General features: G+C 43.7%; 2 protein-coding genes across 2 annotated transcripts in view; both read left to right on the top strand.

Annotated features, from left to right (window-relative positions):
- Nucleotides 1–10,501, top strand: part of LOC307005074 (myelin basic protein-like) — a gene marked incomplete at its 3' end in the record, with an annotated part of 24,717 nt that extends 14,216 nt beyond the window's left edge. Inside the window, exon 4 of the mRNA XM_079624871.1 lies at nt 10,248–10,501. Coding sequence (XP_079480997.1) covers nt 10,248–10,501 — 254 coding nt within the window. The remainder of the gene's footprint in view (nt 1–10,247) is intronic.
- A 7-nt stretch (nt 10,502–10,508) lies between these two features.
- Nucleotides 10,509–22,500, top strand: part of LOC307005075 (uncharacterized protein) — a 15,599-nt gene continuing 3,607 nt past the window's right edge. Inside the window, exons 1-3 of the mRNA XM_079624872.1 lie at nt 10,509–10,642; nt 19,620–19,721; nt 19,818–19,844. Coding sequence (XP_079480998.1) covers nt 10,526–10,642; nt 19,620–19,721; nt 19,818–19,844 — 246 coding nt within the window. The 5' untranslated portion in view covers nt 10,509–10,525. The remainder of the gene's footprint in view (nt 10,643–19,619; nt 19,722–19,817; nt 19,845–22,500) is intronic.

The following is a 22,500-nucleotide window of genomic DNA, read 5'->3' as shown; positions in this document are numbered from 1 at the left end:
TTCCCTACGGTCGTAGCCCAAGCTATACGTTCCACAGGAAAACCTCCATAAACTCTGTTTAATGAAGGCCTACCTGGGCCTGCTCACGGGCCTAGGACCACAATTTCAAATTAGAAGGGGTCCCTTCTAGGGAATGTGGCTAGGGAACATGAAGGAACTTCACTATTCGGTGATACCACCCGAAATGCCACCAGGACAGCCTGACCTGGTGTCACTTACATAGACACTTCAGTCTAGCCACTTCCCGTCTGTCCGAAGACAGAGCCTCTGGACACTTGCCTTTAGGTAAGAGATCCAACCTGAGGGACTGGGAAGCTGGCAGTGAACCACTCGGCCCGGATCTCAGAGACGGGGTATCCCAGAGAACATGGCTCAGCATAGTGCTTACGACCCTTGCCAGCGAGTGGAGTTTCTCTACTCGATCCACGGACCTACCCAGCGTTTGTGTTTCAAAACACTGAGGAGGCCTGAAAGGGCCTAAGGACTGATCTAACTGGGAGGCTTCCCAAGATGCCTACGACCGTCTGACCAGACTCAGGAGGCTGAGTACTCATAGTGACCCTCAGTGAGGGGAGCACAAGGCCTGCCTGCTAGGCAAACCAGGCTGTAGGCTAGATGGAGAGGTTCCAGGAGGGAACCAGTAGCAGAAAGTGAACACTTTAGTCGTGCTAGGGCGCAAGCTCGCCTTCAGAAGCTGCCTGCTTAGGCCAGCTGAACTGATAGCAAAGCGGCCACAGTTGGCGGAAACCACTTACAGGGAGGTCGGGTGAGGCCTGCTACCTTATAACCATAAGACTGGCTACATACAGCCCATACTTGGGAGCTTGCCCTCAGGGAGGCCTGGTGAGGCCTGCTACCTGATAACAGAAGGTTGGTTACCTAAAGTCCATACTTGGGAGCTCGCCCTAGGGAGGCCTGCTACCTGATAATCATAAAGTTGGTTACCTAGTCCTCAGGGAGGCCTGGTGAGGCCTGCTGCCTGATTGCTAGTCAGGTTAGCTGTTCAGTTGCCCATCCTTGGAAACTAGCCCTCAGGGAGGCCGGGTGAAGCCTACTAGCTGGTAGCCGGTCAAGCTAGCTGTCCAGTTGCTTAAAGACTGAGCTTTCATGGTGGCCTAATTTCAAGGCCAACCGCCTGACAGTGGTCTTGTTAGCTGGCAAAAATGACCCACGCTTAGGGATGGGAATTGATAAGGATTTAACGATTCCGATTCCATTATCGATATTGCTTATCGATTCGATTCCTTATCGATTCTCTTATCGATTCTCATTGGGTGAGGGAATAAGAACAAATTTGTTTGTTTGTATTAACTCGCTTTAATATCTGATCAGAAGACACAGCACAGAGCACATATACACAAATTATGTGTAGCAACCTCAGAACAAACCTAAAAGTAGGTGAGCTACTTCTCAAAGGAAAGTCCAGGGAACTATTGCCGCAGTGTTTCTCAACCAGTATGCCATGGCACGCAAGTGTGTGCCTTGAAAGATTATCAAGAAGAGTGCCTTAGTGCCTTCGCATTCATTGGTCCAGACAAAAAAACACACAAAAAAACGGCCATTTATGTGCCATAAAAACGAAAAACACATACTGAAAACAGTCAAGGAAGAGCTTGTGCTTTTTGGAATATTAACAGTGCTCATTTGGATTCAACCTGAAACAAAACGTGTGTGCGCTAGTGAGTGAGCGAGAGTGTGTGCGCGCGCGTGTGTGTGTGTGTGAGTGAGCGCGAGATAGTGTGTGACAGTGTGAGTGAGCATGTGTGCGTTTGTGTGTGTGTGAGTGAGTGAGCGCGAGAGAGTGCGTGTGTGAGCGCGAGAGAGTGTGTATGTGTGCTTATGAGTGAGCGAGAGTGTGTGCGTGAGCGCGAGATAGCGTGTGAGCGCTAGTGAGTGAGTGTATGTGCGCGTGCGTGTGTGTGAGTGAACGTGTGCGTTTGTGTGAGTGAGTGAGCGCGAGTGTGTGTGTGCGGTGAGTGCGTATGTGTTCGAGTGAATGTGTGTGAGACGGCACGCGGTGGCTGGTCGGAAAACAACGTGGCGTCCCGTTAAATGCCTCATTATACTTCTGCGTCAAACTTCTGCCTCTGCCATGTTTGCCGCGTTCTGAATCAAAACAACGCAGCGCGTGTGGTGTGTGACGTCATGACACATTTGCAACGAGCGGAACCAATACGCGGAATCGATACGCAGGCATGCTAACGGTTCCAAGGAATCGATTCACTGGGCACCGGTTCTGAAGAAGAATCGGTTCTCGGTTCCCATCCCTACCCACGCTGTTGGGGGTTTTCCTACTGAGGAGGCCTGGAACAGCCAACCGTACAGTGGCAAATCTTATTTGGCTGATCATAATCGGGGCTAGCCTCAGAGACGCCCACTACCCCGACAGTCGAAACCCCGACACTTCGAAGATGAGAGGCTTACTAGGCCCGAGAGCCAGTGCTGTCAGCCAATTACCCAAACTGCTGGGGACTCGCCTTCAGAGAGGCCTGGTCGGGCCTACTAGCTGATAGCAAGTCTATTCTGCGACAAACATACACTGTTGGGAACCATACTACACCAACATAACTATTGGGCCCACCCACATGAGGCCTAATACGGCTAGCTACCTGGTTGTGGCTATAATGTATGACCCACAATGTTGGGACTCACCTCCGAGGAGGCCTGTTAAGGCCTACTACCCATCAGTGAGTCTACTGCCCTAACTACTAAGGCCAACCACCTGGGGTATGCTGGCCTACAGCGCCTTATTGAGGGCTGCCCAGTCAAGGAGGCCTGCTGAGGCCTACTACCTAACAGCGCAGCCTTCGTTGGCAGATAAGCTGTTTACACATGGCCTACAGTATCCTGGTACCTAATCACAATGCCCATGGCAGTGTACTCAGCAAAGCGCAAAAAACCCTTAAAGCAAGGGGAGCACCCTGCCTCCACGGAGGCCCCAAATTCAGGGGCCTACCATCTATACGCATGGGCGTCAGCTCATGGCAATGCTCTGGCTTCAAGGGAGAGTATTTCGTAGACCAAGAAGTGAAGGTAGAAATTCCCTCTCGACCCGAGCCATAGTGGTGTGAGGTGAAAGATACAGAGCTGAGAGTGGAGTACTCTAAACTACCCTGTGTCAACAGGGGAGTGTTTTCCTCGTGCCCCTGAAAGTTCAACAGGGTGCGGGCCTGCCAGTGGCTCTAGAGGTGACAGACATTTTTCTGCACTCGGTCTAGGAAAGTGGGGCTTGCTTGTAAGTCAACCATCTTTAACCTATCGCTTGAGCGGAGGCTCAGCGTGCTAAGTGGAGCCTATTCTGGCGGCCCAAATCCATATGCCAGCTTTGCATGGCGGGGTCGGACAAACCAAAGACCATCAATCATAAAAGTGCATCTGTCCATCATAAAAGTGCATCTATCCATCATAAAAGTGCATCTATCCATCATAAAAGTGCATGTGTGCATCACAAAAGTTCATCTGTCCATCATAAAAGTGAATCTGTCCATCATAAAAGTGCATCTAACACTTATCACTTATATAAAACAAAACAAAAAACATTTAAAATCACCTCAAGGGAAAATTCCTCCACCACGACACACACACACACACACACACACACACACACACACACACACACACACACACACACACACACACACACACACACACACACACACACACACACACACACACACACACACACACACACACAAATGAGGTGGGAATCAATCCTTAAATATATTATAAACATACAGTTCTCCCCCATATATGAAACCCTCGGTAATGAGTTCTCAGTAATGATTAATGAGTGTGAGTATATGTGTTTGTTCTCCAGAATCACAGTGTGTGTCATTAGATCCTGAGCACATCTCATCTGAGTTTCCATCCAAACACTACAAATACAGGACCGCAAAGTGTTTTTATCATTTCTGTAGCCATAGATCCTCTAATGTAGTCACACAAACTGTGCAGAATAGTTTTGAAGTTTGACTGCAATGTCTCTAGTCAAGGTTTCTGCTTATATTGTTTGGCCAAGATTTGGCGGTTAATGAAACGTTTGGCCTTTCTGAATCCCTCCCTGCATGTTCCAGCTGTAGTGTAAGTGCAGTAGTGTGAGTCAGTGCTGGGCTGGGGAACGCTGGAACAGACGAGGGCCTGTCTCTGGCCCGTGGGCTTCTCCAGTCCTCATGAATGTGCTTACACAGGGACTGAAGCAGCGGTGGGAGTTCTGGACTCGATCCGCATGCCTGAAGCTCCTCTCAGAGACATGCTTCCCGTGCCTCGGCCCACGGCTGCAGTGTGTGTGGGACATAACCTCATGCAGACCACAACAACATCACCACAAACTCATATACAGTGTACAATACAGCCTAGATATTATAACCTCGCTCAAACCTCATACTGACCACAACAACATGACCACAAACTAGGGGTGTCACAATATATTTTACAATACAAAAATGCATCAATATGTATTGTGGATAGTGACAATATTGTGTATAATACAACCAAAATGAATTAATTTATTAAACAACCAACATTTCTGTGAGGAATTGTTTTAATTCCTTTCATTTTTTACATTTTTCGTTAACCTTTTATCATATATCTTGGAGTATTACAAAAATATTGTATCGTGAGTTCAGAATCGTGATATGTATCGAATCATGACATGAGGATGTCGTTGCACGGCTACCATAAACTTTTATAGAGTTTACAATACAGCCTAGATATGATGTGTATGACTCTATGATAGAAGAGATATTAAGATTTTGGAGTAAAACATTCCATGATTTCTCTATATCTAATGCTAGTGAATGGTGTCCAATGTAGACCAAGGCAAACATTTGTAGTTAAACAGTATGTCATTTTTTTTCCTGAAAATGACTGATTGTTTTGCTGGAGAATCCTGTTATTTGTCGGCTGGGGTCGTATGGAGCCTTTTGAAGCTGACTAAACATGGATTTTGGACATCAAAAAAGGTCTACGTTGGGCACCATTCACTTGCATTAGTGGGAGAAAAATCCTGGAATGTTTTCCTCCATAATTTTAATTTCTCATTGGCTCCGGAAAAAGAAAGTTATTTACATCTTGGATGGCCTTGGGGTGTGTAAATAATCAGGAAATATTTATTTTTGGGTGAACTATTCCTCTAAGCCTCTCATACACAACATTATATATAAGTAGACCGTCTTCCTCCGACGTGATATTACTGAATATTACACTTCAGACTGTCGCGGTGAAAGAGTTTCCCTTGTGCTGATTTTGAGTGACTTAATATTGCGATATTATCGCAATTTTTTAAGTTTTATTCATTTTTTTGTTGCTATATAAATGTTTTGATGTGACGAAGGAGATTAAAAAACAAAACTTTATTAATAATCAAACAGTCTGAATGAACACGCAGGAGAATAAAGTAAACCACACAACACACAAACCAGATCTGAGCGAGAAACACGGCTTTATAAACAGGACTAGAACAAAGGAAAGGAAACTAGACATGTGAAACTATAGCAACAAATGATGACATAATCAGGAACCAGTGAAACTAAAACTAAACAGAGCGAGGAAATAGGAATGACCAATCTCCTCTGGAGATGAGGATTCGGCTGAGCTGCCTCCCTCTGGGACAATAGCTTTGCCCGAGTCTGTTCCAGAGCTGCCGCCATGCTTGCCCGGGCAGCCGAGAGTATCGGGCTCGAGTGGAACCCTTCACAGTGCCCTGAGCGCTCATGGCTGGATGACTGGTTATTGGGGGCAGCGCACGCTGATCGTCAGCGCCCGCCTCCAGTTCCATTCTTCCTGGAAGTGCATGAGGAAGTCACCAGTTCGTGGAGCGCACTTCTGACTGACCCTAACCGTTCTGGGGCTACCTCCGCCTTCACTGCCCTCGACGGCGGGGCGGCCCAGGGCTATGCTGGGGTACCCCCAGTGGAGCGCTCTGTTGCGATGCAACTGTGTCCTCAGAGTGCCTCCACTTGGCATGGCGACCCCAAGCACCCGTCCAAAGCCTGTACGTTTGCTACCGACCTCTCTCTGTGGGCGACGAGGGTCACTGCGCGGTCCCTGGGCCAGGTGATGTCCACTTTGGTGGTCCAGGAACACCACTTATGGCTTAACCTGGCAGATATACGGGAGTCTGAGCGAACCTGTTTCCTCAACTCCCCTATCTCCCAGGCTGGCCTCTTCGCCAAGGGTCAAGGACTTTACCCAGCAGTTCTCGTCCGCCCAGAAGCAGTCTGAGGCGATTAAACATATTCTGCCCTCCGCTCCCGCAAGGCCACAGCAGATACAATCGCCCGTCGTCCCCCCATGTTTCGGAGAGTCCGCTTCACGATGGTGGGCAGGGACGCCCCGTCATGCGGGCAGAGGTCCACGCCCTACTGGCGAAGGGTGCGATCGAGCCAGTTCCTCCAGCCGACATGAAGTGCAGATTTTACAGCCCCTACTTTATTGTACCCAAGAAAAACGGTGGGTTACGGCCGATACTGGACCTAGCCTTACCCAGGCTTCCGTTCAAGATGTTAACGCCCAAACGCATTTTCGAATGCATTCGTCCTTGTGATCTGGACTGTCCAGGACACACCCTCTGTCCTTACGTAGATAGAACGCAGTGTTTCAGGACCTCAGACCAGCTCTTTGTCTGTTACGGAGGCCAGCAGAAGGGAAAGGCTGTCTCCAAGCAGAGGTTGTCTCACTGGATAGTCGATGCTAATACCTTGGCCTACCAAGCCCAAGGTCTGTCCTGTCCCCAGAGGTGAAAGCTGGGCGTTGGCGCACCGCACCTCGCTAACAGACAATTGTAGAGCTGCGGGCTGGGCGACACCTAACACATTTGCGATAGAGCCTGTGTCCTCCCGTATACTCACTTCAAGTAGCCAGTAAGTAGAACCTGCTCTGTGTCATTTGCTTGCTGCGCCATTCCACTCCACGGACTGGATGCATGCGCTAATTTCCTCAGGTCAGTTCCACAGTTCTGAGCCCTGGGTTCCTCCAGCACTGTTGACGTCTAACACCTGTGCGCTGCCCAGTTGGTCAGCCCTCGTGTCGGACTAGGTGCCTCCATAGGTTGCAATTCCCCTGCTGGGCAATCCCACGTGTGTATTTCCACAATAAGTCTCCTCTGGTAGCACGTGTCTTTCCCTGGGCAAGACCACTCTTGCCTCTCTGAGGTTGAAATGTATTCCACCCTCTGGCTGGATTACTTCCATATCCTCCATATGTATTCCGCCTAGGTGGTTCATGTGTGTATTCCTAAGTCCATCTTCCTGATGGACTTTGCTACCCTGTGTACCTTGGTAACCCTTGCGTTAAGCTTAGCCCTTTGCTCGTGCTGGCCTCACGACAGGGAGCTGTGGCTAGCGCAAGGCACTGGAAGACAGCCACTGTGGCATTTTGGATAGGACCCCATTCGCCAGACGCTCTGACGTAACCTATAGGCTCCTCAGCGAAGAATATTAATGCGAGAATGCACGCGCTGCCCCTTATATAAACACACAGCGGGGGGGGAGCTTGCGATGCAAATACTTTGCGTACCATTGGCTCGTATTTTACAACTCGAAGGTGATTGGGCTCTCGGGCGAGACCCCATTCCCCAGACGTTCGGACGTAACGTCTCCGTTCCCTCCTTCAGGGAACGAGGGTTACATACGTAGCCAAGACGTTATCATTATCTTATTTAACATTCAATACACATGCACGAAGAATTCAGCTTCAGTTCCACTTTTGATTAGGGCTGTGAAACTATTAATAACATCCAAAATAAAAGTTTGTGTTTATATATGTGTGTGTACTGTGTATAATTATTTTGTATATATAAATACACACACACACACACACATACACGCACACACCTACATGTATAAGAAATTGTTGCATATAAATACTGTATATATAATTATATATCATTTATAGGTAACACTTTACAGTAAGGTTCATTAGATAACTACCTTATGAACTAAGAATGAACAATACTTCTATAGCATTTATTTATCTTAGTTAATATTGATTTCAACATTTACTTATACATTATTAAAATCAATGTTTGTATTTGTTAACATTAGTTAATGCACCGTGAACTAACATGAACAAAGATTAACTAATATAGTAACAAATGAATTGCTCATTGTTCGTTTATGTTAGTTAATACATAACTAATGTTAACTAATGAACATTATTGTAACGTGTTTCCAATTTATATTATATATATATATATATATAGAAATATTGTATATACAAATAACACATTTTATTTTGGATGCGATAAATCGTTGCACAGCCCTACTTTGGACAAAATGATTATGCAAATGTGTCATTTGTAAAAAGACGTTAGCAGACCGTCCTTCATGAGTGATTGGGATCGGCCACACGCTGCATGATGGACTGCAGGAATGAGATGAGTTTCACTGAGCAGAGAATGTGCAGAATCTGGCCTGGGGAAGTTATTCCAGTCACACTGCTCCCTTTGTCCGTCTACAATAACTTTGTGACGGGACAAAGAGTCTCTGTGAGGAACACTAGAGTCAGTTCAGATTGCCTTGTGTTGTGCGGTACAGTCGAGGCTTTGTGTTTCTGCTCCGGGTTCAAACCTGACGACCTCCTGAGGACCTCCGCTCTGAAACCTGTGGAGAAAAACATGATACTGACTGAGCTTCTCCTCTCAAACCTGTGGAGAAAAACATGATTCTGAGCTTCTCCTCTGAAACCTGTGGAGAAAAACATGATACTTAGCTTCTCCTCTCAAACCTGTGGAGAAAAACATGATTCTGAGCTTCTCCTCTCAAACCTGTGGAGAAAAACATGATACTGAGCTTCTCCTCTCAAACCTGTGGAGAAAAACATGATACTGAGCTTCTCCTCTCAAACCTGTGGAGAAAAACATGATACTTAGCTTCTCCTCTCAAACCTGTGGAGAAAAACATGATACTTAGCTTCTCCTCTCAAACCTGTGGAGAAAAACATGATTCTGAGCTTCTCCTCTCAAACCTGTGGAGAAAAACATGATACTGAGCTTCTCCTCTCAAACCTGTGGAGAAAAACATGATACTGAGCTTCTCCTCTCAAACCTGTGGAGAAAAACATGATTCTGAGCTTCTCCTCTCAAACCTGTGGAGAAAAACATGATACTGAGCTTCTCCTCTCAAACCTGTGGAGAAAAACATGATACTGAGCTTCTCCTCTCAAACCTGTGGAGAAAAACATGATACTGAGCTTCTCCTCTCAAACCTGTGGAGAAAAACATGATTCTGAGCTTCTCCTCTGAAACCTGTGGAGAAAAACACCAGCATGGCAATAGTGATGGGAAGTTCGGATCATTTTACTGACTCTCTCGTTCGATCTCGTTCATCAAGATGAAAGAATCTTTATTCGAGTCATTTTAATTTAAGTGGCTTTAAATGTTATACTTTTAAGAGTGTCCACCTACTCTGACCCATCAGTCCACAGCCCACTTAAGAAGTCATTATAATGCAGGCAAAAATAATTCCCGGGGAACATTATTTAATTTACCTTCCGAGTCTTTTCTCATTTGTCATGTGACACACTCAGAGAACGGTTCGTTAATGAACTACGTCAACTACTCGTGTTCGTTATGATGGATAATTCCTAGCACTGTAACGATCCCCTCATGTCACGATTCAATACGTGACGATAATGAACTCACGATGCGATATTATTGCGATAATCCAAGACATATGATAAAAGGATAACAAAAAATGTATGAAAATTATAAATTTGGCTTTACATTGTGTGTGTAAATGAATAGACTTGGTGCTGGAAACCCAATGCAGGACAATAGAGACACCAGGATAAACATGTTCATGATTCTGAAGCTGAAATACTGAATTATTGTAGATGAATATGATCTCTGTCTCTGACTAGATATATTTAAAATAATGTCGGCCACTTTTACTGGTAACATCAGACATTTGACATTATCAGGACCCACAGATATTCATTATTCTACATTATATTCAACATTATATATAGCAGTTTAATGTAGGACTGACACTGAAACTCTGGAAACTTTTTCTCACTCAGTAATTTTTATTTTGGGTGAACTATCCCCGATACATATTATTACATTTTTGTATTGCGATATATTGTGACACCACTCATAGTTTCTCATGAAAAGTGATGATTTAATGTTGTGGTGTGTCAATGCAGATCAATATTACTGTTGAGAATTACATGAAATGTCCCCAAGCCAAAAGCCAATGAAAAAAACGAGGTGCTGATTCAGTGTTGATGACAATGGTGTGTGTGTTCAGGGCTGGGGGAGGCGGACCTGAACCAGAACAATGGCTCTTCCAGCAAGAGTCCAGCGCTGAGCGACTCCACGGAGGAGGCAGCGGATCAGGGCGTGTGGAAGCAGTCGAGCGGCACGACCTCTGACCCCGACGGGCCCCGCCCACACCTGACCCGCCTGTTCTCTCGGGACGCCCCGGGGCGAGAGGACAACACCTTCACGGACCGCCCCTCGGAGTCCGACGAGCTGCAGACCATCCAGGAGGACCTGGAGTAGACCAGCTCTCCTCAGAGACTCAGCATGGCATCCGCAAGCTCCTCGCAGTCCACACTCAGACTGGGCCGCAGCAAGAAGAGCCCCAGCGTCATGGACCACATCGGCAAGCTCTTCGGGGGGGACAAGAAGAAGAAGGGGAAGGTGAGGACTGAGCAGGCTTTCTCCAACCGCTGTTCTGCTAGCTTGAGTTCCCCTCGGTCTCGTTTCATTACCAGATTGAGTGTGATTTTTCATCGCTTCTTAATGACTTTTATCTTTCATCTCAGAGTTTATTGTGTGCCAAACTGCTGTTGTACAGTATATCCAGTGTTGAATAAAGCTGCGGTTCGGGATGTTAGGGGATTTTACTGTGATCCGAGGATCGTGACAATTATGTTTATAAACGTGACTTTTTGCTTTTATAAGATTTTCAGAGATTTTAAATGCCTGTACAGAACAAAGTGTTTTCCAGCTCGTCCCTTTAGTAAAGCAGACGTCCACACACACGATGAGCTGTTCAGACAGTATATCACACGAGCGCTGAACATGCGTTTTATATCCGGTTAAACGCCTCAGGGTTTTTCACGGTACCGACAGAGGCTTGCTTTCAAAAATGAATTTGCATCTTTTTTGGAAATTATTTGTTATGCTTGCGCATTTATGCAATTTCTAAAGCCTTAACTTTTAAAACAAAAAAAGAGGGTGGTGAACATTTTTCTTTCTTGTGAAATCCACAGATATTTAAGCCGTTAGATTGTGAGATGAGATCTCGTGATGTATAAGTTTATAGTCGTGACCGTATCTCTAAAGTGCCAAAAGCTGGTTGAAGCTGCCGTAGCGCGTGACTGAGTGTGGTTATGGTTTGGTGATGCTCCAGCTGTGTAATAGTGTTGCCCAACGCCTCAGGGACTCGTCTCTCTCTCTGTACTGTGTGATGTTAACCCGTAAAGACTGTGTCGTCTGTAACAAGAGCTTGTGTAACAACCCTGGCGCTGTTCCTGTCCGCAGCCTTTCACATTTGCTTGATTAAAATATATCTAACAACATCAACACTGACTTTTTTTGTTTATTTGTTTAGAAACGGTGAAGCTCAGATTAAGGCTACAGTGACATTGCATCTTTTGTTCCTTATCATTGCACACACAATGCTCAATTATACAGCCTGGGTAACGTTTGCATTTCCCAGAACACATCGTTTTAAAGCAGCTTTACAGAAATGAATACTGCTATGCTTCATGTTTTAGGGCTGGGCGATATATAAGGATAATGTAGAGCGAGGCGGTTGTTATAGCGACTACACCCCCGACGGGCTGATCAGGACCCGGCGCGGAGCAGAGTGTATATGACTATAACAACCGCCTCGCTTTACATTATCCGCTTATTACATGGCTACCTACCATATAAATATATAATTTGACACAAAATATTGATTTAAAAAGGAGTTTATTGATTTAAAAATGATTGTATTGCTTCCACTAAAGAACACCGTGTCCATGGCAACAGTGTGTTATACATTAGAATTCAACCAAGCCATGTAATAATATTATATATTATATTATATATCGTGAATATCGAATATTGTTGTTTTGTTGAAAATTAAGATTAATAAAGAAAAGTCAGCATTTTTTTTACTTTGTGTTTTTTTGCACTATTAACATTTTGAATGTGCTTTAACAAAATAACTGTTTGTCCAAATCTGTTTGTTTTTAATTGGGGGAAAAGAAAATCACCTTTTTTTATTATTCTAAAGCAAAAGCTAAAATATTGAGATGTATATGGCTTGTCATCAATATTTAGACACCAATAGCAGTCGCTGGTGTACGCAAGAGTAAGCCGTTCTCAAAAAGTATTAATGAAAAGTATTAATATAGTCGGTTGTCAAAAAGTCTGATCATATTGTACTGACAGAAAACTGCTGACCCATATGAATACATCAGGTCCAGTTTCTTCTCCACAACTGTAGTGACATCTGGAGGACATGTCTGGTGTTAATGAGCTCCACGGTCCATCAGAATATGAGGAAGATATGTTATATTTTAAATAGGGAAGAACAAAACATTAAGGTATTTATCCGACAAAAATGTTTGGCAAATAAAGTCATATTACAGCCACAGGTTTTATTTTACTATGCAACATTTTATTGTTCCTATTAGAACAAAAATTGCCTACAACATAATCAGTTATTAATATTCTGTTGGGTTTCTCTTGGTTTTGCATGTGTTCATAATTTCTTTGACAAAAATTGGACAAAAATTATATTGCACAATTTGTCATGTTTCATTGCGTTATTATCACAAATAAAACAATCGACTGCAAGCTCAACTACGCAATATGACTACAAAATCTTTAACTCATTCACAATAATATTTAAGATATAAAAATATATTGCCGTGTGATCATGAGACGCTCCAGTTGTTCTCTATATCAGTGTCAGTGTTCCTGAACTCCTGAAACGCCTCCGCTGTATCTCGAGTTTCTCCCGGGAACGAACACGTCTCAATATTCCTAATAATTAATGCGCAGAATAAAGGGGCGGGGCCTGGTTGAGTTAGTCAGTAGTGTGTTAAACTGGTGGTTACTCTGAGAAGATGCTTCCCATTTGGAATGGTGCTTCTCTGATGATGTCATTAACCCCTCCCCTAGCTAGAGAGGAGGAGGGGCCTTCACACCAAGCCCCGCCCACACCCCGGTTTACTCAGGAATGTCACGGTCGCAAATACCTGTTCACATGGACTATAATAATGCATTGAAATTCTCTAATCCACACTGCGGTGGTCAGGCAAAATACAATTTGACATTTTTTTGTCAAAGCAAAAGTTCCATATATATATATCCACCTTTTTCCAAACTAAATTTTAAAAGACGGAAACAAATCATTGTAAACAAAAAAGTTGTGCTACAAATATTCCATTGGTTTGAATAAATGAGTTGTGTATTTTTTCTTTATGCTTTATTTACCATCAGGAAAAATGACTATGGTATTATGGTAAATGAAAATGGTATATGACGAGAATGTCTGTGGCTCTATCAGTCCCGATCTATCCTCCTCCTCCTCACGGAGAGCTCAGTTGGCCAGACACAGATTGTAGAAGTCTGTAAAAGCTTCGCTCAGGCTCATAATTAGTGCTCGTAAACGGCTGGACATTTCTCTGCTGAACACAGAAGAAGATCATTTGTAGATGTTGGTAACCAGTTCCCTTCCAGAAAATACAGTACCAACATTCTTCAAAATATCTCATTTTGTGTTCTGCTGGTTTGGAAAGACATGAAGGTGGACTGTCCCTTTAAGTGTGTAAAGACAAACACATAATGAGCTCAAGTGGACAAGGAAACATAAGTAACAGGGAAGAATAAGGTGGATAGGTTCTGCTGAATACTCGATGAAGATTAGTTAGGCCACGACTACATTGATTGGTAACCTTCATTGCATCCAGTCAAGTAACCTAATTAATATATGATGTGTTATTAACATATTAACAAAGTTTGGGAGAAGCACATTCCCATAATGAACCTAATTAACACGGAGGACCTCGTTCAGTTAATCAACTCCGTTAACGAGATAAGAGGAATACACAGCGGACTGGCCTTTTCCCAGCATCACTCCTCCATCTCTTCACTTCTATCTATTCCTTTCCCAACCTGGGATACGGCGTTCACTGGGTTTGGGCCGATCCCGAGCTCGGACAGCACGCATACACAGAACCTTTACTCTGACGGATGATATGTACATGTGAACTCGAGAACCTCAATCTAAGCTACAACTACAGAGGATGAAGTGTGTAAAGACTCGTTCAGACTCTGATTTTGTGCATATCTGGTCCGTAATCATCCAATTATTCCATTTAAACTGGCCAACTCAAAACGTGAAAAAAAAGTAAATATTTAATTGGTCTGTATGAACCAAATTTTTTTTTCCAATATACATTTCGTGAATATTCCCCCATGCAACACCAGCTTAATGTTTTTTGGTTCATACAGAAAACAGTGTGTGTCCTCTCTGCTCCGCGGTGTGTGTTTCACTGCGTGAGAACATGGTGTGTGTGTGAGAGCGGCGTAGCTTGTCGGACATAGCAACAGTAACTAAAGGGGGCGGGGCTTTTGGGGTCGAACGGTCAATTGTAATCTGATCAGATTTAACAAGTGTGAAAACATCACATGAAATGCCATTTCGAGCTACATCCATATGTGGTTTGAAATCCAATTCAAATTACACTTCTGGAAATCAGTTTCAGTCTGCCTGCTCTGATCGGGTTTCACACGGTTTGTCACTTTCTCACGCCACGTAAAATGTAAACATGTTAGACATGTTATAGGAAACGTGCTGATGGCCGGTGCAGAAGCAAGGTTGTGTTGTGGAGCCGGTCGAGCAGAAAATGACAACACAATAAAGACATGTTGTGAAACCGGCAGAGACGACAGTACGGAATAATGTTCCCGGCGCTGCCTCAGACGACATCCAGACTTCTAATCCTAATCGATACACAAATAATCGGATTTGGACTGTCAGTGTGAACATACAGTAGCCTAAGGCTCAAATCACACTGTGAGCCATCAAGCTCAATTCAGATGTATTGCTCAGATCCGTGTTCTGTAGGCTGTAGCTGTTCACATTGTTGATTTAAATGTGCAATATCAGAGTCCAATGAGAACAGATCATGGGCCTGAACTGACCCGCATGCACTGCAGAACAATAAAAAGAAGCCACACAGAACGAGTCATGCGGAAGTAAACATGGAGAACATTAAAGTAAGTATATTTATTCAAATTATTAAAAGTATTGTTTATTTACAGTGTGATCTGCCGCGTTTCTGCACAGGCAATATAAAAAGCAAACACGAGGATGCAAAAGGAGAGCTTTTAAACCTGCATGATGTGAGGCCGCGTGCTGTGTGAGCTGTTGCTGTCATACTTCTGGCACATCACTGTCCTTCACCGACTACCTTTCACTCCTGTCTGATATGAGAACTTTGGGAATGTTAAGTCTTTGAAGTGACTCCAATGAGCACACATGTTGACCTAGATCAGGGGTAGCGAACTCCAGTCCTGGAGAGCCTGTAGCTTTCTAGTAATCCTTCAGACCTTGATTAGCTTGTTCAGGTGTGTTTGATTAGAGTTAAAGCAAAACTCTGCAGGACTGACGTTCACCACCCCTGATCTAGAGTAGTGTAAAAGTCGCATGAATTCCGATTTGACTGTTCGGACTGAGGTCACGTTGCAAAACATCTGACCTGTATCAGATTTAGGACCACATATGGAAGCTGCAAAAATGTGGAATTTAAAAGATCAGATTCCATGTGGTTTGTGCCGTTCACACTGTCATGAGAACAACAGATCTGAGTCCCCTTTGCCTGCAGTCTGAACGTAGCTTAAGAGTTTGGACTGCTGGAACGTTTATAACCAGAAGCAGGGGCAGAGCGAGGGCATGAGCGAGGGCATGGCTTCTGGAGCTTTTTCAAACATATCTATACTGAACATCAGCTGGCCGCCTGGGGGTGGAGACTCCATCGGCTCGCCCGGGATGTGAATGGCACGAAGCATCTTGACTCCAGAGGAGGAGATGGCGGGCGGGTTGTGACATGCGCCTGGAGCGTAGACCACCTTGACAGTTGTTGTGCGCAACAGTCTATGGCCCCTATTGTAGCGATCTGAAACGCCGTAAAACACAGAGAAGTGACATTGTGTGAGGATGATGGGAGAAAAAACACACACATTAGCTTCGGTTAAACAGGAGTATACTAATTTGGGTAAATGTGTAATCTAGATTTATGCCTATTTTTTCACATCTTCACGGACACAACAATGATTTCCCTCGTGTGGTCATATTTTTCCTTGTAATAATGTATGATTTGTAAAAATGAAAACTTCTGCGTCCGTTTAGATTAGAGAATCAAAGTGTATGCGCGTTGTTCACACGCTACATAATGGCCAAGCACGCGCCCTATAGCATATGACTATCGCGCAACACGCAACTGTCTTTAGACTGGGTTTTTCCTGGTCAGTGGCAGATTTTTTTTTTTAAACTCCAAAATAGCACCAGGGAGTGTTGAAACGACAACAAGCCTGGACACTTGTTCTACTAAGGGAACTCCTGCCCGTAGAAAAACAAGGTCTGGTCACGGGCTGAAAGCTTGGCGACAGGCCGGTATGATTGCCACCCGGAGTGTGCCATGCCCATCTCTGGACTCGTCATGTAACCAGTGCTGAAGCATTCTCGTATGAAGCGATCCGAGGGGCATGACCACGGCTGCAGATGCCATATGCCCCATGGTGACCCTGAGACCGTTTCAGTGGAACCGCTGTCCTGCCCGTGAATGCATTCAAGCAGTTCAGCACTGACGGAGCAGTCTGTGCCGAGGGAGAACTGAGACGTGAACGTACGCCTCCTCCTTTAGGTCGATTGCTGCAAACCAATCTTGGGGGCAAACGCATTAGAAAATACGTTTCTGCATTAGCATCTTGAACGGAAACTTGTGAAGGGCCCGATTCAAGACACACAGATCCAAGATCAGTCGTAACCCACCACCTTTCTTGGGTACAGTGAAGTAGGGGCTGTTGAACTCTGACCTCATGTCGGCTGGAGGGACCGGCTCTATAACGTCCTTCGCCAGTAGGACTGTGATCTCTGGACGCAGGACAGGAGCATAGCATAGCATCCCGGAGTGGGGTCCGAGTGTGAGGTGCAACACTTACCTGTCTCTACGGGTCCTGTGAGGAGATGTCAGGAGACACATGAGAAGGCATTGCGTCCTCGAGCCACAGACTCCTGCCTACTGGCGATAGGAGAGGGGGTGAGAGTGGCAGGGCATAGCGTCACTCACTGTCAGCCGGGCCCTCCAGGCCTGTCCAGCGCTACTGTAAGCCTTAGCAGCGAGAACTTACAAACCCTGGCGCCGGAGTGGCTTCGGGCAGCGAGGACTGGCCCGGTGGGAAAGCCCCCACTGTAACCCTCAGATCAGAGCCGTCGCCAGGACTCATGGAGTGGGGGGCATTTCGTTTTCATAGGGGCATACATTTTTATGATCTGAGAAACAGACTTTAACCAAAACAATAACCTCCCATATTAATTATTACTGAAATAGACCAAGTTCTATATTAACACCAAAGCACAAGATAGTCCATCCTACACACTACACCAGAACCCTTTTGCATTATGCCTATAGACTTTATAAACACGAGGCACAACAGCTTTTTAATTCCTCCAACAGCACAATAATAAAAACAATGTGTTGAAGTGTGTGGAAGTGTTTTTAAGTGTGTTGAAGTGTGTGTAAGTGTGTTGAAGTGTGTGTAAGTGTGTTGAAGTGTGTGTAAGTGTGTTGAAGTGTGTGGAAGTGTGTTGAAGTGTGTGTAAGTGTTTTTAAGTGTGTTGAAGTGTGTGTAAGTGTGTTGAAGTGTGTGTAAGTGTTTTTAAGTGTGTTGAAGTGTGTGTAAGTGTGTTGAAGTGTGTGTAAGTGTGTTGAAGTGTGTGTAAGTGTGTTGAAGTGTGTGGAAGTGTGTTGAAGTGTGTGTAAGTGTTTTTAAGTGTGTTGAAGTGTGTGTAAGTGTGTTGAAGTGTGTGTAAGTGTGTTGAAGTGTGTGGAAGTGTGTTGAAGTGTGTGGAAGTGTGTAGAAGTGTGTGGAAGTGTGTGGAAGTGTGTTGAAGTGTGTGTAAGTGTGTGTAAGTGTTTTTAAGTGTGTTGAAGTGTGTGGAAGTGTGTTGAAGTGTGTGGAAGTGTGTTGAAGTGTGTGGAAGTGTGTTGAAGTGTGTGTAAGTGTGTTGAAGTGTGTTGAAGTGTGTTGAAGTGTGTGTAAGTGTGTTGAAGTGTGTAGAAGTGTGTAGAAGTGTGTTGAAGTGTGTTGAAGTGTGTGGAAGTGTGTTGAAGTGTGTTGAAGTGTGTTGAAGTGTGTGTAAGTGTGTTGAAGTGTGTAGAAGTGTGTGGAAGTGTGTTGAAGTGTGTGGAAGTGTGTGGAAGTGTGTTGAAGTGTGTGTAAGTGTGTTGAAGTGTGTGTAAGTGTGTTGAAGTGTGTGTAAGTGTGTTGAAGTGTGTGGAAGTGTTTTTAAGTGTGTTGAAGTGTGTGTAAGTGTGTTGAAGTGTGTGTAAGTGTGTTGAAGTGTGTGTAAGTGTGTTGAAGTGTGTTGAAGTGTGTGGAAGTGTGTGGAAGTGTGTGGAAGTGTGTGGAAGTGTGTTGAAGTGTGTTGAAGTGTGTAGAAGTGTGTAGAAGTGTGTGGAAGTGTGTTGAAGTGTGTGGAAGTGTGTTGAAGTGTGTGGAAGTGTGTTGAAGTGTGTGGAAGTGTGTGGAAGTGTGTTGAAGTGTGTGGAAGTGTGTGGAAGTGTGTGGAAGTGTGTTGAAGTGTTTGGAAGTGTGTGGAAGTGTGTAGAAGTGTGTAGAAGTGTGTGGAAGTGTGTTGAAGTGTGTGGAAGTGTGTTGAAGTGTGTGGAAGTGTGTAGAAGTGTGTGGAAGTGTGTGGAAGTGTGTTGAAGTGTGTTGAAGTGTGTCGAAGTGTGTGGAAGTGTGTAGAAGTGTGTGGAAGTGTGTTGAAGTGTGTGGAAGTGTGTTGAAGTGTGTGGAAGTGTTGAAGTGTGTGGAAGTGTGTTGAAGTGTGTAGAAGTGTGTTGAAGTGTGTGGAAGTGTGTAGAAGTGTGTTGAAGTGTGTGGAAGTGTGTTGAAGTGTGTGGAAGTGTGTTGAAGTATGTGGAAGTGTGTAAAAGTGTGTAGAAGTGTGTGGAAGTGTGTTGAAGTGTGTGGAAGTGTGTTGAAGTGTGTGGAAGTGTGTAGAAGTGTGTAGAAGTGTGTGGAAGTGTGTAGAAGTGTGTGTAAGTGTGTTGAAGTGTGTTGTCTTCATCACAGGGCTCTTTTCGAGGAGGTTTGTCTGCGTCCCCTGATCAGGAGTGTGTGGGAGTGTGTGGAAGTGTGTAGAAGTGTGTTGAAGTGTGTGTAAGTGTGTGTAAGTGTGTAGAAGTGTGTGTAAGTGTGTTGAAGTGTGTTGTCTTCATCACAGGGCTCTTTTCGAGGAGGTTTGTCTGCGTCCCCTGATCAGGAGTGTGTGGGAGTGTGTGTAAGTGTGTAGAAGTGTTGAAGTGTGTTGAAGTGTGTGTAAGTGTGTGTAAGTGTGTAGAAGTGTGTGTAAGTGTGTTGAAGTGTGTTGTCTTCATCACAGGGCTCTTTTCGAGGAGGTTTGTCGGCGTCCCCTCAGAGAAAAAGCGCGTCCCCGCGCCGCCGTCCAGATGAGAGCGCCGTCATGCACTTCCTCAGAAACATCGTTCGTATCGTTCCTCATTTTCACTGTCCCTGCATCTGACAATAAATAAATACAAATATTTTCAATGATTCTCATTGTTGCCCCCCCCCCCATTAGGTTTCTCCCTCTACCCCGAAATCTAAGGTAAGTCTCAGTCTCAGTCTCATTTCCATATGAGGAATGTATGTTAACATTATGCTGACTAATATTTGTAATCCTCATGCTTTGCCTTTGCTTCATCACATGCAGCATGTAAAGATTTGAACTGATCCACGATGTCATTAATTGCACCCAGACATCAGCTGTGTTCTGAAATGAGGATAATAAAGTCCTCACAATTTATTTTATCAATCAAATGTAAATTCATGTCCCAGTTACACTTAATGTTGTCACATTTTCCTGGTTAAATAAACATTACTTTACATTACATAAAAAGAAACCAAATGCAATTCTCTTTTGTATCTTATTTTATCATATCTGATCATAGTGCGATCATATCCGATCATAGTGCGATCATATCTGATCATAGTGCGATCATATCCGATCATAGTGCGATCATATCCGATCATAGTGCGATTATATCTGATCATAGTGCGATTATATCTGATCATAGTGCGATCATATCCGATCATAGTGCGATCATATCCGATCATAATGCGATCATATCAGATCATAGTGCGATTATATCTGATCATAGTGCGATCATATCTGATCATAGTGCGATTATATCTGATCATAGTGCGATTATATCTGATCATAGTGCGATTATATCTGATCATAGTGCGATTATATCTGATCATAGTGCGATTATATCTGATCATAGTGCGATTATATCTGATCATAGTGCGATCATAGTGCGATCATATCTGATCATAGTGCGATTATATCTGATCATAGTGCGATCATATCTGATCATAGTGCGATTATATCTGATCATAGTGCGATCATATCTGATCATAGTGCGATCATATCTGATCATAGTGCGATTATATCTGATCATAGTGCGATTATATCTGATCATAGTGCGATTATATCTGATCATAGTGCGATTATATCTGATCATAGTGCGATTATATCTGATCATAGTGCGATCATATCTGATCATAGTGCGATCATATCTGATCATAGTGCAATCATATCTGATCATAGTGCGATTATATCTGATCATAGTGCGATTATATCTGATCATAGTTCGATTATATTTGATCATAGTGCGATTATATCTGATCATAGTGCGATCATAGTGCGATCATATCTGATCATAGTGCGATCATAGTGCGATCATATCTGATCATAGATGCGATTATATCTGATCATAGTGCGATTATATCTGATCATAGTGCGATTATATCTGATCATAATGCGATCATATCTGATCATAGTGCGATTATATCTGATCATAGTGCGATCATATCTGATCATAGTGCGATCATATCTGATCATAGTGCGATTATATCTGATCATAGTGCGATTATATCTGATCATAGTGCGATTATATCTGATCATAGTGCGATCATATCGGATCATAGTGCGATTATATCTGATCATAGTGCGATTATATCTGATCATAGTGCGATTATATCTGATCATAGTGCGATCATATCCGATCATAGTGCGATCATATCCGATCATAGTGATCGGATATGATTGCACTATGATCATATCCGATCATAGTGCGATCATATCCGATCATAGTGCGATCATATCCGATAATAGTGCGATCATATCCGATCATAGTGCGATCATATCCGATCATAGTGCGATCATATCCGATCATAGTGCGATCATATCCGATCATAGTGCGATCATATCTGATCATAGTGCAATCATATCTGATCATAGTGCGATTATATATGATCATAGTGCGATTATATCTGATCATAGTGCGATTATATCTGATCATAGTGCGATTATATCTGATCATAGTGCGATTATATCTGATCATAGTGCGATTATATATGATCATAGTGCGATTATATCTGATCATAGTGCGATCATATCGGATCATAGTGCGATTATATCTGATCATAGTGCGATTATATCTGATCATAGTGCGATCATATCGGATCATAGTGCGATTATATCTGATCATAGTGCGATTATATCTGATCATAGTGCGATTATATCTGATCATAGTGCGATCATATCCGATCATAGTGCGATCATATCCGATCATAGTGATCGGATATGATTGCACTATGATCATATCCGATCATAGTGCGATCATATCCGATCATAGTGCGATCATATCCGATAATAGTGCGATCATATCCGATCATAGTGCGATCATATCCGATCATAGTGCGATCATATCCGATCATAGTGCGATCATATCCGATCATAGTGCGATCATATCTGATCATAGTGCAATCATATCTGATCATAGTGCGATTATATATGATCATAGTGCGATTATATCTGATCATAGTGCGATTATATCTGATCATAGTGCGATTATATCTGATCATAGTGCGATTATATCTGATCATAGTGCGATTATATATGATCATAGTGCGATTATATCTGATCATAGTGCGATCAGAGTGCGATCATATCTGATCATAGTGCGATCATAGTGCGATCATATCCGATCATAGTGCGATCATATCCGATCATAGTGCGATTATATCTGATCATAGTGCGATTATATCTGATCATAGTGCGATTATATCTGATCATAGTGCGATTATATCTGATCATAGTGCGATTATATCTGATCATAGTGCGATTATATATGATCATAGTGCGATTATATCTGATCATAGTGCGATCAGAGTGCGATCATATCTGATCATAGTGC

This window comes from Phoxinus phoxinus, assembly GCF_949152265.1.
Source record: "Phoxinus phoxinus genome assembly, chromosome: 10".
Classification (NCBI taxonomy): Eukaryota; Metazoa; Chordata; class Actinopteri; order Cypriniformes; family Leuciscidae; genus Phoxinus; species Phoxinus phoxinus.
The sequence above is the reverse complement of the archived record's forward strand: the minus strand, read 5'-3'. Positions and strand labels throughout refer to the sequence as shown.